Source organism: Peromyscus maniculatus, chromosome 8 (genome assembly GCF_049852395.1).
Source record: "Peromyscus maniculatus bairdii isolate BWxNUB_F1_BW_parent chromosome 8, HU_Pman_BW_mat_3.1, whole genome shotgun sequence".
Taxonomy (NCBI): domain Eukaryota; kingdom Metazoa; phylum Chordata; class Mammalia; order Rodentia; family Cricetidae; genus Peromyscus; species Peromyscus maniculatus.
Genome location: NC_134859.1, coordinates 107,952,555 through 107,967,315, shown reverse-complemented (window position 1 = coordinate 107,967,315; position 14,761 = coordinate 107,952,555). Strand labels below are relative to the sequence as shown.

At 53.2% G+C, this 14,761-nt stretch overlaps 1 protein-coding gene across 6 annotated transcripts in view; it reads right to left on the bottom strand.

Annotated features, from left to right (window-relative positions):
* The window catches only part of Baiap2 (BAR/IMD domain containing adaptor protein 2), a 71,069-nt gene that overhangs the window by 48,901 nt on the left and 7,407 nt on the right, over positions 1-14,761 (bottom strand). For all 6 annotated transcript variants that reach the window (XM_006987706.4, XM_016006241.3, XM_076543895.1 and 3 more), the window contains exons 2-3: positions 7,593-7,668; positions 4,373-4,459 (exon numbers count right to left, since the gene is read on the bottom strand). In XM_006987706.4, the coding sequence (XP_006987768.1) occupies positions 4,373-4,459; positions 7,593-7,668 (163 nt within the window). The remainder of the gene's footprint in view (positions 1-4,372; positions 4,460-7,592; positions 7,669-14,761) is intronic.

Below are 14,761 nucleotides of genomic sequence, written 5' to 3'. Positions count from 1 at the left end.
ATGTGAAAAGATGTTGAACATCAATAATTAGAGAAATGTAAATCTGGAAATAACCCAAACTAGGAGCAACCCGAATAGTGCTTGGCAGATGAGGGCATAATGAACTGTGCCAAACTCCACCGACAGCATGGTGCGGCCCAGGAGTGTCAGGAGGGGCTAGACAGGGCCCGCCACGCCGACGGCAGCACTGCCTTTACCCCGTCCTGCAATCAGTTACTAGAGACGGCCGGGCTCGGGGGAGGCCTGACTGTAGAAGGAATGGACAGATTCACCATCACACACACAGGAAACTCCACGCAGTATGTTCCAATATGTGCAGCTGATGCTTCATTTCCCAATAAAGCAGTGAAATCAAGCAGTCCCAACGGACAGCGGGTCTCAGCTGGGAAGACGACATTTACTTCTACCTTGAAACACTGTATTGATTTTAGCAAAGATTTTAAGAGTTACGTTGGGTCAAATAAGAGGATGGGATCAGAAAGCAAACTCCATCCTAAGAACTCCTTAGCGTGAAGTTAAAAGGAGAGACGGCATGGGCCTGTCTTTTAGACACTTGGACAATCAGCACATGGAGCGGAGCGGCTGACTGGGTGGGAGGCAGCAGGGAGGGGTGGGAACAGGGCCGACTTATTTTCAAAGCAAAGCAGTGCTGCTTTAATACAAATTCCAACCATTTGCTCTAGCAATTCCACTCCCAGGTATTTGCCCAAGAGAAATGAAATATAAGCCCACACCAATGCTTCACACTCATGCTCTAGTTAGTGCTATCCACAGCAATCAGGGCAGAAGCCACCCCACCAGCAGATGAGCAGGCCAGGTGTGGTGACACCTGCCTGTAATCTCAACACTACCAACACTTGGGAGGAGGAGGCAGGAGAATTGAGGTTCATGCCAGCCAGGACCAGCGTGAGACCCTGTCTCAAAAGGTGCTGCTCAAAACAGAATAAGTCCATCACACACTGGACTATTACCTGCAGTGGAGATACTAGGTGCCATACTGTGCCAGGCCTGTAGGCTCAGCTGGCTGGTAAGGACAATGGGGTGGTGGAGACCTTGCCTGCAGGGCCTCATTGGTAGTAGATGGCCAGTTCTGGAGTTTGATGGCCGTACGGAGGTCCCACAATGGAGCTTCTGAGCCAAGGTCAGAAGCTTGTAGGTCGTGAAGGTACCCTTCCTCACAGTCTAGCTTTCTTAACTCCTCAGGGGAGTTATGTGAGCCCTACAGTCAAGAAACTGTGACACATGTGTGGTGGTATTGTGTTCCCCAAAATATTGTGTACTCTAATAAATTTATCTGGGGTCAGAGAACAGACAGCCACTAGATACAAAGGCTAGAAAATGGTGGCACTCACACCTTTAATCCTAGCATTCCAGAGATAGAAATCCCTCTGGATCTCTGTGAGTTCAAGGCCACATTGGAAATAGCCAAGCATGGTGACACACGCCTTTAATCCCAGAAAGCCAGCCTTTAATCCCAGGGAGTGGTGGTAGAAAGCAGAAAGATATATAAGGCGTGAGAACCAGAAACAAGAAGATTTTGGCTGGTTAAGCATTCAGGCTTTTGAGCAGTAATTCAGCTGAGACCCATTCCAGATGAGGACTCAGAGGCCTCCAGTCTGAGGAGACAAGACCAGCTGAAGATCTGGCGAGGTGAGATAGCTGTGGCTTGTTCTGTCTCTCTGATCTACCAGCATGGACCCCAATAACTCGCCTCAGGTTTGATTTTATTAATAAGAACTTTTAAGAATCCTGCTACACACATGCCACCACAGATGAACCTCAAAAACACACTCTGCCAAAGAGTCAGATATAAGCTGAACAGTTCATTACAGGAGACGTCCAGAACAGGCAAATCCAAAGGGGGACCACAGGGGGGTGGCTCCCAGTGCTGCTGCTGCTCTGAGCACAGGGAATGGCTGTTAACAGCTTATGGTTTTCTCTGGGAGTGATGGAAAAGTTGGAGCTAGATACAGAGACGGGAACAAACCTAGTAAATTGTTCACTTTCAGGGGTGAAATAAATATATGGCGTGTGAATCACATCAAAGATTCGAGCCAGGCTGACACCTGGTAGCACACTGAGGAAGGATGCTCTCCACAATCAGCCCGAGAGACTGTACAGCCCACACACAAACAGAAGCTCCCTGCTTCAGATCAAAGCCCTGAGCCTCCCTCCCCTGCCACTCACGCCATCCTGTAGTACCATGTGAGGCCAAGGAACACCAGCAAAAAATTCTGGAGTTTCCCAGCAGTCCCAGGTACACCCACTGCTCACTACAGAGCATTCAGTGCCTGGCTTTTCTCTAAGCATAGGCTCACCGTCCATGTGACCACGGAGAAAACACTTGATGGTCTAGCACAGAATCAGAAAACTTCACATAGACATGTAAGGGCTCACATAACCTCCTATGGTGTCCTCTGAGGCATTAAGAAAGCTAGACTGTGAAGAAGGGTAACTTCTCAGACCTACAAACCTGGACCTTGGTTCAGAAGCTCCATTGTGGGACCTCCGTATGGCCACCAAACCCAGAACTGGCCACCCCCTGCCAATGAGGCCCTGCAGGCAAGGCCTCTACCACCCCATTGTGTGGTGATATATTGTGTACCCTAATAAACTTGCCTGAGTATCAGAGAACAGAGCCAGCCACTAGATTAGATATAGAGGTCAGGTAGTGGTGGCACACACACCCTTAATCCTATCACTTGGGAGGCAGAGATCTGTCTGGATCTCTGTGAGTTCAAGGCCACACTGGAAACAGAGCCAGGCAGTGGTGGCACACACTTTTTTAATCCCAGGAAGTGATAGCTGGGCAGAGAAAGGTATATAAGGTGTGAGGAAACAGGAACTCACTCTATTTAGACTGACTGAGGATTTTGTAGAGGTTAGAACCAGTGGCTGGCAATTCTACTTCTCTGAATTTCTCCTGATATCTGGCTGCGGGCTTTTTATTATAAGACCATCTAAGATTTGAACAACATCACTGTCCTCACCAGCCAGCTGAGCCTACAGGCCTGACCACAGTGTGGCACCTGGCATCTCCACTGCAGTACCCTCAGCCCTCACTCTGCAGCCTGCCAGAGGCTCCCAGGCAGTGCTGCATCTGCAAGAGGCCAGAGGTTCCCTCTGCTAGTGCCGTCAGCTGGCCGGTCTTTCTCTTCTCCCATTTCAGCCACTATGACGGGTCACTCCATGTACAGCTTAGGCTTTGCCACCCTGCAGGTCCCATGGTTGTGTTGGTCAACACAGCAGTCTCTCACGAACTCTGGGGGTCTCAGTGGCATGGCTGAGTGTAAAGCCTGGCTCCTGTGCAGGAGGCTGGGAAAGGCACAAAAGGACAAGCAGGGCGAGAGCAGGCAGAGCTGTGCACACAGGGTCTCTGTCAACAGGCCATGGCATGAGGGAGACAAGTCTTCGAGCTGGAATTCACATATGCACAAAGAAATCCAGTTCCCGACCTACCAATATAACCCAGGCCTCCTGTCCGTCCAGGGGAGCTACTGCTCCCAAACCTGATCCCCCCAGGATAACCGCCTGCTTCCTTCTGAGCACCTCTACCTGGTGTCCTTGCTAACTAGACACAGGGACCACACTCTGGAATGGTCCCCATAGGGATGCCTCCATGGACAAGGATCCTAGATGCAGAAGCTTGCTCTGTGGCCATGACTGGAAGAACCAAGTGGTTCTAGGCCACTTTAGTTTTCTCAGTGTCCAAGGCCAGCCTGAGAGCTGCAGATAAACAAAGGCCAGCACAGCACAGCCTGCCTCACAGCCCAGCATCCCTGTGAGTTCGGGAGCCCTCAGCCACATTAGCACCTCCCCCCTAAGGCCCGCCCAGCTTGCAACATCACCTCAGAGGAGCGAGTGCATGAAAACACAGGCAGGCACAGGAATCAAGACTCAGGGAACTGCACCTGAGTTCTAGCACTTTCTAAGTCTCCTGTACTGTGAGGTTTGTAGATGTGGGGTGCACCCTCCGGGGCCCACCCTTCTCACTTGTCTTCATGCCAGAAGCAACTCAGTAAGTTAGTGACCACTTCAGTCCAACCTTCCACATAGGCCCCCTATATCTGCCACTTAAGTGTTGGCCCCAATGCCTTTCGATGTGGCTGTGCCTGTGTCTGTTGGTGCCCAGCCATGCTCTTCAGGGAAGGCAGCCCACCAAGGGGGACTCCAAGCAGCGCCCTGAGGCCATATGGTACATGCCACTTTCAACGGAGAGCTCGACACCTCACCAGCTCTGACATTTTAAAACTACTTTTCTTATTTAGCAGATAAAACCTAGTTTTCAGTCTGGCACCAGCTCTCCAGACCTGCCTGATATATCCAGTGATTCTGGGGGCCTCCAGGCCCTCTTCCCAGCCAAGGGTCTTACCAAGTTCCTTGGAGCCCTGGCTCTCGCTGGCCAGCTCCCCCATCTTTACGAGAGCGTCGAAATAGCCTTTGGCAGCGAAGGTGACACCTGCGGGGACAGAAAAGAGGGGTTAATTCCTGCACAGAACCCAGAAAAGGCCTGCTGCCGACACGGATGGCAGTGGTGCCCACCCCCACCTAAGCCTGGACAAGCTCAAGGAGTGCTCTAGCTTCGTCGTTGCTGTGGACGCCACGGCTTCTTGTTGATGCTCTTATTCCCCTGCCAGCACGAGGGTTCCTTTCATTTGTAAGAACACAGTGTACTGTGCAGGTCCAGAGCTATTCAAGTGACGCTGCGGAGCGTGGCGCCCTGTCATGTGCTGCCTGACGAGGGGGCGGAGTGCAGCGTCAAGTGTACTACACCAGACACAGCGCCTACAACAGCGCCTGCAGACCCTGGGCAAGGTCACGGCAGCTCTGCAAGGCCAAAGATTCCAAGTCAAAAGACAGTCACTGTCCTCAGTCTCAGAACAGGCTCTAACCAGGGGCAGGTGCATTGCCCACAGCAGGCTAAGGGCATCATATCCGCATTTCGTAGAAAGAGGGGCTTCTGGGGGTGGAAAGCTCAGCACCTGCCTTTCCTCCCCCCAGCCACCAGGTCCAGACTTCCTTTGCTGTGCCTGGCACACTCCTCCACCTGAGGAGGGAAGGCCCCAACCACCTATCCTTCACTGTTCAAAGCAGGGAGGACAGAAGAGGCTGCCAGGTGTGGAGAGCAGGGCCACGAGAAGCAGCCACCAGTGGCACCACTACACTTTCTAATTTGTTTTCTACGGAATTCCGTTAGAGGGTTGTAACTGGGCACTCTATCAAACTTTATATGGTTTTCAATTAAGTGCACACAATTTGTTCTGTGGTACGAGATCGTGTCCCTGGGGGACTGAGGAGTTTCTGTTGCCTGGGAGGGTGGACCTCTTAAAACAAATGGAAGAAAAGATGAAGGAGCAGAAGTTGGGCACTTGGAGGCTGAGCGGCCGAGGTGGTGTGGGTAGCCTGTGAGACTGAGCCCAGCCTAGACAATCAGAGAAAACAGGAAGAGGAAATAACCATCCATCCAGCCTGTCCACACACAGTCCTGACAACTCCATGAGGAACACCAGGGGGGCCAGGAGGGTCTGGAAGGAAACCGTCCCTGAGCGTCAAGGAGCTGGAGGGTAACATCAGAGAGGAGGGCCGCTAGAGCCTCCATTATATCCAGAGAAGGGGAGACCACACCTCAAATTCAGGGCACTGGGTCACAGAACTCTACCGATGGAGGAGGGCCGTGCCAGGGCAGAAAGACTCCTAATGGCTTAGATACAAGATTGTACAACATCGGTAGAGAACTCCTGCCCTCCGGGGTTCTCCCATCGTGCTGTAAGCCTGTATTTAAGACCTCCTCCCTCCTTCAATAAAGAGCATTCAGCACTAAAAATAAAATAAAATTGAGGTGCAATCCCCCCCAAAAGACTCCTAATGGCTAGGTCACCAAGCGCCACAGGGATGGCTTTGGAAGGGGACATCACTGGTGCGGAATGTGTCAGTTTCTCTCCTACTTGTCATGGCATAGAGCCATCCAAGCCTTCGGATGTCACCAGACACAGTCCACCTGAAAATCAGAGCAGGAAGAAGCAGCTGGATACATTCAAGGTCCCAGAAAATTCTTTTGCCGGGAGAACTGGAGCATCGTGTGCTGTGCCTGGAGATAACAGGCACTTGGGACACAGGGCAGAGGCCTCCTGGTTGGTCCCCATGCTGCATTTCTACTTCCAGGGCTCTTCCAGGAGCCACAGCCAGACACAGAAAGTCACCTCCTCTTCCCACACAAAAGAAGCTGAGGGTGAGCAGGCAACAGAGTGGGAGCAAGGGCTGGGTGTGGTGCGAACGTAGTCTCAGTACTTGGGGGCTGAGGCAGAGAATATGAGGCCAGTCTCACACAATGCGGAGGCCAGGCCTCAGGGCTTGGGGTCAGTGCTGAGCTCCAATAGACCAGGACCACTGGATGTTCCCCTCCCACAGCTCGCCTTGGTGTGGCCTCAGTGACCTCTAGGAATATGCAGGAGACTGCTGCCATGGTCCTGCTACAGGTCAGCCCTACTTGGAACAACCATCAATAGAACAGATTAGGGTACCTGGGAGGACTCGTGTACAGGAGGCCACTTGGCAGGACTGTTCGACTAAAGCGGGAAAGCCCTTGTTCCCACACTGGGTGGGGCAAGTAGGAAGAACATTGGTGGCTTGACAGTTCCAACTGGACAGTGTGACCAGGATCAGGCCCATGCCACCAGAGATCAGTCAGGTGCTCTGTCCTCAAGCGACCACAGGCTACAGGGAGGGAGCCATAACAAGACCCTGCTAACTAAATATAGCTCTCTCTGCTGCCTTGTACTTGAAACCTGTAACTGAACCAGGGGCTCATCCCACACCTGGGCCACAGCATGGTGAAGCCGCAGAGGAGGAAGGATGTAGTACATGTTTTGGAATAACAATGGCCTCATGCTTTACTTACAAAGATGGTGACCACTGCAGCCCACCTTTACAGGTGAGGTCACAGGGACTGACCCCAGGGTCAGGATCTGGAAGAGTGGCTCTCTTGATGCATGCTAGGACCAATGATGGGTTTCAGTCCTTTCCTTCTATGAGCTGGGGGTGGAAGGTGTCTAAAGAATCTGTGAGCCAAGGGTCTAGCACAGCTGCCCCAGCCCCAAAGGAGCTGCAGCATGTCTATTCACCAGCGTGAGGACACAAGCCCTAGACCCAGGGTCACTTAGTACCAGCCCCAATACTGTACTTTGCATAAAATTCTAAAGAGCAGACAGCTACATCCTTGTCTCCAAGTAGCCTGCTTGTTACCACAGCTGTGGAAGAAAAGCAGCCTGCATGGAGTCCAGCCTGCATGGAGTCCAGCCTGCATGGAGTCCAGCCTGCATGGAGTCCAGCCTGCATGGCGTCCAGCCTGCATGGCGTCCAGCCTGCATGGCGTCCAGCCTGCATGGCGTCCAGCCTGCATGGCGTCCAGCCTGCATGGCAAGGGCCTGTGGTCACAGTGAATGCAGGGTCACATTCAGAGCACACGGGTGGGCACACCCTCTGCTCATCTCAACCAGATGTTTCTGGAACAAAAGGCCTAGTGGCTTCTACCCAGGCAGTAAGAGGCTGAGAGGAAGTTCATCTGTGAGCCAGAGGACAGGGGCCAGCTATACCTGCCAGCGCTTTCTCATAGTTCTTCCCCATGGCGATGAAGTTGCGGAGGCTGGGGTTGAACTGCTCCATGATGGTCTGGAAAGGAAGAGAGAAAGCAACGTCACCTTACCACCGTCCACCCAGAGCCGCGAGGGCTCAGCCTGGATGGGATCCAGAAACACCCCCCCCCCCAGGTCGAAGCCCCAGCTCTGCCCATTGTGAGCACTACACCCTGGGGTGGGCAGAGGCTTCTGTGCAGAGTGTCTGCAGAGCAACAAGGGTCTTTGCAGGGCCACACGCACAGGCAGCACGCACAGGCATGGCTTCTGAGGCGCCAGGACTCAGCTGGCAGGGCTGAGTCAGCCGTGGGAGGCCACCCGTCGGCCACACACAAATGCTCAGCGACGCCCCCCACGCCACCACCCTAACTCAACACACCAATTACCAGCATCAGCCCTGATTAGAGCAGCGCACAGCCTGATTTACAAATACACACTATGAATAATCCAACAGGCTCCGGATCTGTTTGCCCGACGGACCACAGTCCCCGTGCCAATCGGCAGTTCTTAGACTCAAGAAATTAGATTTTCACTGTGAAGGCCAAATAAATGTTTTAATTACATGGCATAAAAACAGGCGCACACAAACAGCGGCCAAATGAGAATCGACCAGCAGAGTACCACAAACTGTCGACAGCCTACGCCAGCCAGGGAAGACCCCAGGAGGAACTTTGAAAGAAAACCTGACCAGACCAGATCCTAAGCCAGTGGGGAGGGTGCCATGCTGGGAGCTGGACTCTTCCCGAGGTAACAGGAAGAGAAGCCGCCTGGCTTTATACCAACTCAGTCCAACCTGCGGCCCCAGTGAAGGACCAGCATGACAACTAAGAAGGACATTTAAGGACACCAGGCCGTGATCACAATAGGGCTTGGTTCCAGAAAACCCGGCATTGGCCTGCCCTGGGGTATGGCAGGATATCCTCACCAAGGGGCCTCAAGATCCTCCCTCATTCTTGGGGAAATGAGGACTCCAATTCCAAGCTGCCACCACCCAGCCTGTCACACGTGGACCTGGCTTGCTGACCCCTCACTCCAGGAGGGCTCCTAGCCCACAGGAACCTCAGATGGTAACACTTCTCAGGCAAATCTACAGGGCTGGTGGCCCTGCCTTCCCAGCCAGGTGCCTCTTCATGCTAGCCCTGAGTCCTCAGAACGTGAGCATTCGGCAACCAACTAACCCCAGGTCCCACAACCAGCAACTGGGGAGGGAGGGGGGAAGGCTCCAGCAGGGTTGGGATCCGAGGGCAGAGCCCAGTGAGAGGCAGGGAGGACACACTGTCGTGACTGAGAGAGGAGGCAGGCAGGCAGGCAGGCCAGAACAGTGTAAACACCCCAGGCCAAACCAAGCTGTGCTATAGGCTTACAGGCGCCAACAGGAGAGGAAGTGAGTGTAGTAATGTCCCGGAGACAGGACAGGAAGCTGGGAGGATCTGAGCAGAGCCAAGCTGGATACACCAGAAAGGCCCTGGCTGCACAGATTTTAGTCAAGGGTCAAAGAGGAAATAGCGAGGAGCCTCCCTGCTGTTCAACCCTAACTATGAAGGGAGGAAGGAGGCGCCTAGCTGGGCTGCATTCCTGTGTTCTGTACACCAGGCAGTGACTGAGGACAGCTGGGACCTGACTGGGGAAACGAGAGGCAGACACGGGGACAGGACCCTGAGGTGGAACCGGGTGCATACTGGGTAGGGTGTAATCCAAAGAGCATGGGGGACCAGACAGGGACCCTACATGAGCCAAATGCTGGAGTGCTGAGTCTAGGAGCAGGCCCAAGAACGTGGATCTAGGCACACCCTTGAGGGTCCTGGGAGGAAGAGGAGGCTTAGTCCAGATCAGTCCTCTGAGCTTCATTCACATCCTAAATGACAGGAGAATATGCCAGAAACCACCCAAGGCCAAGTAAGGCAGACCGCTGAGGCACCTGTCATGTCTCCCGGGACACAGAGGGCAGCTGTAAGGTTTCACTTCCTCAGTGCAGCTGAGCTCATTCAGGAGGAATGTAACGTGGGTGGTGAGGTGCCAGCTAGGACACCTAGGCATGGCTATAGCCCCCACCTGCTCAGGAGCGGCCAGGCAGCTAGGGACGCACTGCTACTGCTGTCTTGGCCTGAGGCAGTGGCAGGGACAGGAATGCCATTGGGCTGACACTCTATGGCCATAGAGGGCCAGTGTCTTTCCAGGTCTGCATAGCAACACCCGCCCTGGCTGGAAAAGTGGCCCTGCTCTGAAGGAGGCTTATTTCCAGGCTCCTGGCCAATGTCACAATCTTTCTTTGGGTCACCTGACTTCCACCTACCTTATAAGAAATGCAGCGGCTCACAAAGGGGGGAACCCATCTGGGGTGTGTGTACATACAGGTGCACACATACATTTGTGTATGTCAGGGTCTCTCTAAGCTCAATTCTCATTATTCTAGGGTTCATGCAGAAGCCATCTGGACATGGTATGCCATGCCTGCCCCTCCTGCCCCACCTCATCAGTCCCTGTGGGGGAGTACAGTGCCCGCCCACCTGCTACAGACTGGCTCCCATGAGAGAACAAGTTCCTGCCTGGGCCCAGGCCAGCAAGGCCGAAGCGCAAGCACCCAAGGAGAAGGGCTTGCTCACTGGGGAAGAGATCGTCTTCCTTATCAACACCAAGGAGCACAAAGGAAAAGCAGAAGCTGCAAGTTTTGACTTTGTAAAAATAAACAAACTCAAGATTCCGAGGAAGAATCTCCTTCTTCATGAAAGCCTAAAGCCAGGAATCCATTAAGAGGGCTGGGAGGTCCTGATAGGCAACTCAGGCTATCTCTTTCCTGCCAAAACAGAATCCTACTCAATAAACAAGCACCACACTTTCTTTAAAACCCAGGTCAGTGACCCACCTCCCCCAAAATGTGCTGGGACTGTGAGGTGGCTCCTTGGGTAGCTTTTCTGGACCAGGAACTATATATATTTAGAACCACAATTCTTTTACTTATTCACCTGCTCATTCAGTATTTATAAGAGACACCTTCCACACACCACATAAAGCTCTGGAGCACCTGCAGACTCATGGGAGATTGTCCTGCAGAACACATCTGTCTCAAAAGGGCTCGGGGCTTCAGGAAGACCACCAAAAGATGATCGGAGCTCAAGTCAAGTTTGCAGTGGCCTTTCTGCCAGACTCTCCCAGGCAGGGTGTCCTATGGCCACTCCAGCCTCGCCCCTGCCCTCCTTAAAGACAAGGTCTCACTGTGTAGCCCTACCTGGCCTAGAACTCTCTGTACAGTCCAGAGATCCCCCTGCCTCTGCCTCTGGAGTGCTAGATTAAAGGTGTGTGCCACCACAGCCAGCTCAGGCCCAATTGTGTGGCTGCACCCCTTCAGCCAGGACTCAATAGACAAGCAGGTATCTGCTTTGCAGCCCAAGGCACTACCCAGGGGAGAGGGAACCTCCCAAACACCCTGTAGCTCCAGTGCAGATTGACCCAGCTGGTTGGTGGCACTGATGACCGGTGGAAAAGTCATGGGCCACGGACACGACTACCAGGGTTAGAAAGAGCTTTATCAGAAAGAAGCCAGGCCTGGAGAGAAAGGAAGATGGCGGGAGCAGAGAGAGTGCGCGCAGAGAGGAAACACAGAAAGAGAGGGGTGGGGGGTCTGCGTCCCACTTTTTTAAGGCGCGGATTGCATGACCATGCGGCAGTACGGTGTTAGACCCAAGCTGCGCATGTACAGAATCCTAACACCAGCAAGGCCTGCTTAGGATGTCATGTCCTTGGGAATAAAATCAACTCCAGGCATTCACAAAGAGCTTCTGAAGGAGGGCGACTCTGCGCTCTGCCTTGCTTGGTCAGAGTCACTTCTACACAGTGTGCCCCTGTCCAAGGCAGCAGGAAGTCGGCTGTGACCAGACCACTCTCCATTCTGGGCAGGAGAAAAAGAAACAGATATCCAAAGAGAGAGAGACAGTGAATGTGAATATGAGAAAGATGAATGAGAAAACTCCTGGCATACAGGCCTCAGCCCACGGGCTCCTCAGCAGGCTGTGGAAGTGCTCTGAAGCATGTGGAATATAGGAACCTTGTATCTTTCTGTGAAGCTGGAAGAGAAGCCTGGATTGTTCCAGAACAGAGGGCTGGAGGCCCTGCTCCTCAGGGAGCAGCGATAAGGTTCCCCCAGACCCACAAGGCCAGCTTCAGTTCCCTAGGGAGGTGGGCAGGCATCAGAAGAGATGGACAGACCCTAGTACCTTCCAGGAGCTGGAAGGGGACCCAATTGTCACACAGTGGGCTCCAGCAGAGTCTGAGCAAAGATGTCCGTTCCCTACCCACCCCCAATAACATGGTGGTTCTCGTTTCTCAGTTCTGAAAGCTCCCCTGGAGAAGCTGCCAAAATTAAGAAAGAGACTGTGTCTTGGCAGGGTGCCTGGATGTGATAGGCACGGTGGCCTCCCATCAGGAAGAGCCAGAAGAAAGGGCCTTCTTCCTATCACCCCGACTCTCCCTCAGCCAGCCAGCACTGGAAGCACCAGGACTGACCACCTGAGACTGCAGCAGGTTCTTGGCTGATGACAGGCACCAAAACACTGAGCCGCTTTTGGCTAGCCTTACACCCCGTGATCATCACTCACAGGGTCCAGAGCTTCCCGTCACTCTCCTGGTGAGAGTTGGTACAGAGGTGAGCACAGCTGTCCCAAGTCGCTCTCCTTTTAGAGAACTCTGACATCTGAACCCCTCTTCCCAGCTTGTTTCTGGAGACTCTGAAAGCTTCTGGGCACGCTAAGGCTGACCTCTCCTGCACAAAGTCCCCCGGGGGTAAGGTCCCCAAAGCAAAAGCTGTACCAGGGCCTTGCACCTAGCCCAGCCCTATGCAGAGAAGTCCTTGGTCCGCATGTGCTGAAGGGGCTTGGTCCACAGTCCCCAGGAAACCCAGAAGCCAGGTCTGCACCATCTGCCCTGTGGGACAGGAACTGGTCAACACCCATCGTTCCAGCAGCTTGACCGGGAGACCAAACAGCCTAACCGTGTCTTTCCTGTCTGTGACAGGACTGTCCTGCTCATGCCAACCTCCACAAAGGCACAGCTTCCCAACAGACAGCCCCCAAAATTGGCTACCCTGGTTTGGGTCACAGATTTTTTTTTTTTTTTTTTTTTTTGAGACAGGGTTTCTCTGTGTAGCTGGCTGTCCTGGAACTTACTTTGCAGACCACCACCACTTGGCTGGGGCGGCCAGTGCAGGGAGAGACAAATTCAAACTATTGAGCTGGAGCCAAACCCCTTTTTTGTTTTGTATTTTGAGACAGGGTCTCTCTACACAGCCCTGGTTGTCCTCAAACTTGCTACATAGACCAGACTAGTCTTGAACTCACATAGATCCTCCTGCCTCTGCCTCCCTAGTATTAGGATTAAAAGCATTCACCACCATGCCCGGTTCCTGGATCCAAATTCTTAATGATATCACAACACAATGCCCTGGGGATCCAGTGACATAAACTGAGGGCTGCAATTTGCTTAAATTGGAAGGAACAAGAAATACAATTAGCCCAGAAAGACAGGTCACCATGACAGAGATAGCAGCCCCCAGGATGACACTGCCTCCACCTGAGGGGCAGGTGCTGCCATGGCTGCGTGTGCCGAGCCTGCCCTCTCGGCCCCATTGTCTGAATCTGAAGAGTCTTTAAAGAGGTCACTGAGGTGAAACAAGGTCACCAGTGAGGGCTCTAGGCCAATCTGACTGGTGTCTTTATAGAAAGAGACCATGACACAGATACAGAGGGATGGCCATGTGAAGACATGGAGAAGCCAGGGCCGTCTGCTGGCCAGGGAGAGGTTTCAGGAGAAACCACTTGCCTTACCCTCATCTCCTAGGGCTGTCTGAGGATCAATGACTTGCTTAAGTCATCAATTTGTAATATTGTATTTCAGTACTGAGCTGACCAGTGCTGGGTCACTCCCATATCCAGCGTGGCAGGGCTGGATAGTCAGTCTTCCCATTGCTACAGATTACAGAAGAGGTCTGATCACTGCTCATCTCTGAGAACATGAAAGGCCACTCACTGGTCCATCCATCCCGTGAGTAGGCGGGCTGAGGACCAGGGCCAGGCCCACTGGTGGAAGATACACTGGTAACATCTAAGCTTGGAGACAGACCTGGAATGCTCTGGACTATCCCTCTTTCCAACAACCTCCGATCAAGCAGTTATCACGTGCTGGCCTGACACATACTGCCACAGACAGGAATGCCCAGGGATTGGCTCCACACCCTGCCTGAAGCACCAACAGTTCTTGAAAAGCCTTCTGTCCCATGGGATAATGGCCCTGGCTACCAGTGATAAAGCGGTGGCCCAGGAGCCGAGGACCTGCCTGAAACACCTGTCTGAAGCCCAGCTCAGTTTCCTTCCAGCTAATGAAGGCTGGTGTGCTACTTCACCCCACTGATGCTCCCTCAGGAAGCAGGGATGCATACAGAACTCCCAGAGATGTGCCTAGGTGAGCGGCAAGAAGGCATCCAAGACAGCGCACAGAGAGCAAAGCTGAGGCCTCTCACAACACAGAGCCCCACGACCCAGTGGGGACACAGTATTCCAGGCCTAAGCACCTGGCCCTCTCCAGAAGCAGGGCTGACACTCAAGACTACTGGTCTGACCACAGCTCAAGGCTCCCAACACCTCTACCCTCAGCCCTACCCCCCTGGTCATCAAAGCCCAAGATTCCCAGTCCCAGGGCAGGATGGTTCTACCATGGGTGAAGATGGACAACAGGCCTCACCCACCTGAGACAGTTGTTCAACAGGGTAGAGCCAGGCTCCATAAGCCCGTCTAAAAGACGAAGAGGGGTGGAGTGTGCAGAGGGACCCAGGTTTGGTCCATTTCAGGCACCTCTGCCTCTAGCTCCCTTTCCCTGCAGTATAAAAGCCTAGCAGCTAAGTAGCAATGCACTTACTCTGTTAGGAACAGGCTCTACCCTGGCCTGACAAGGCTTCAGTAAGACTAAGGCTTCTGTGGGTAGGGCGCCTTTCTCCCACATCCCATCCCATGGTTACCGCATGGACTTGGTGTCAAGTGGGACAATTTCTATATTTCTCTGTGCCATCACCAGCAGTAGTTGGGGCATTTGTGGATCACTTGACACCATCCCCTGTGGTGACTTTCCCCTGCCATGAGTGTATA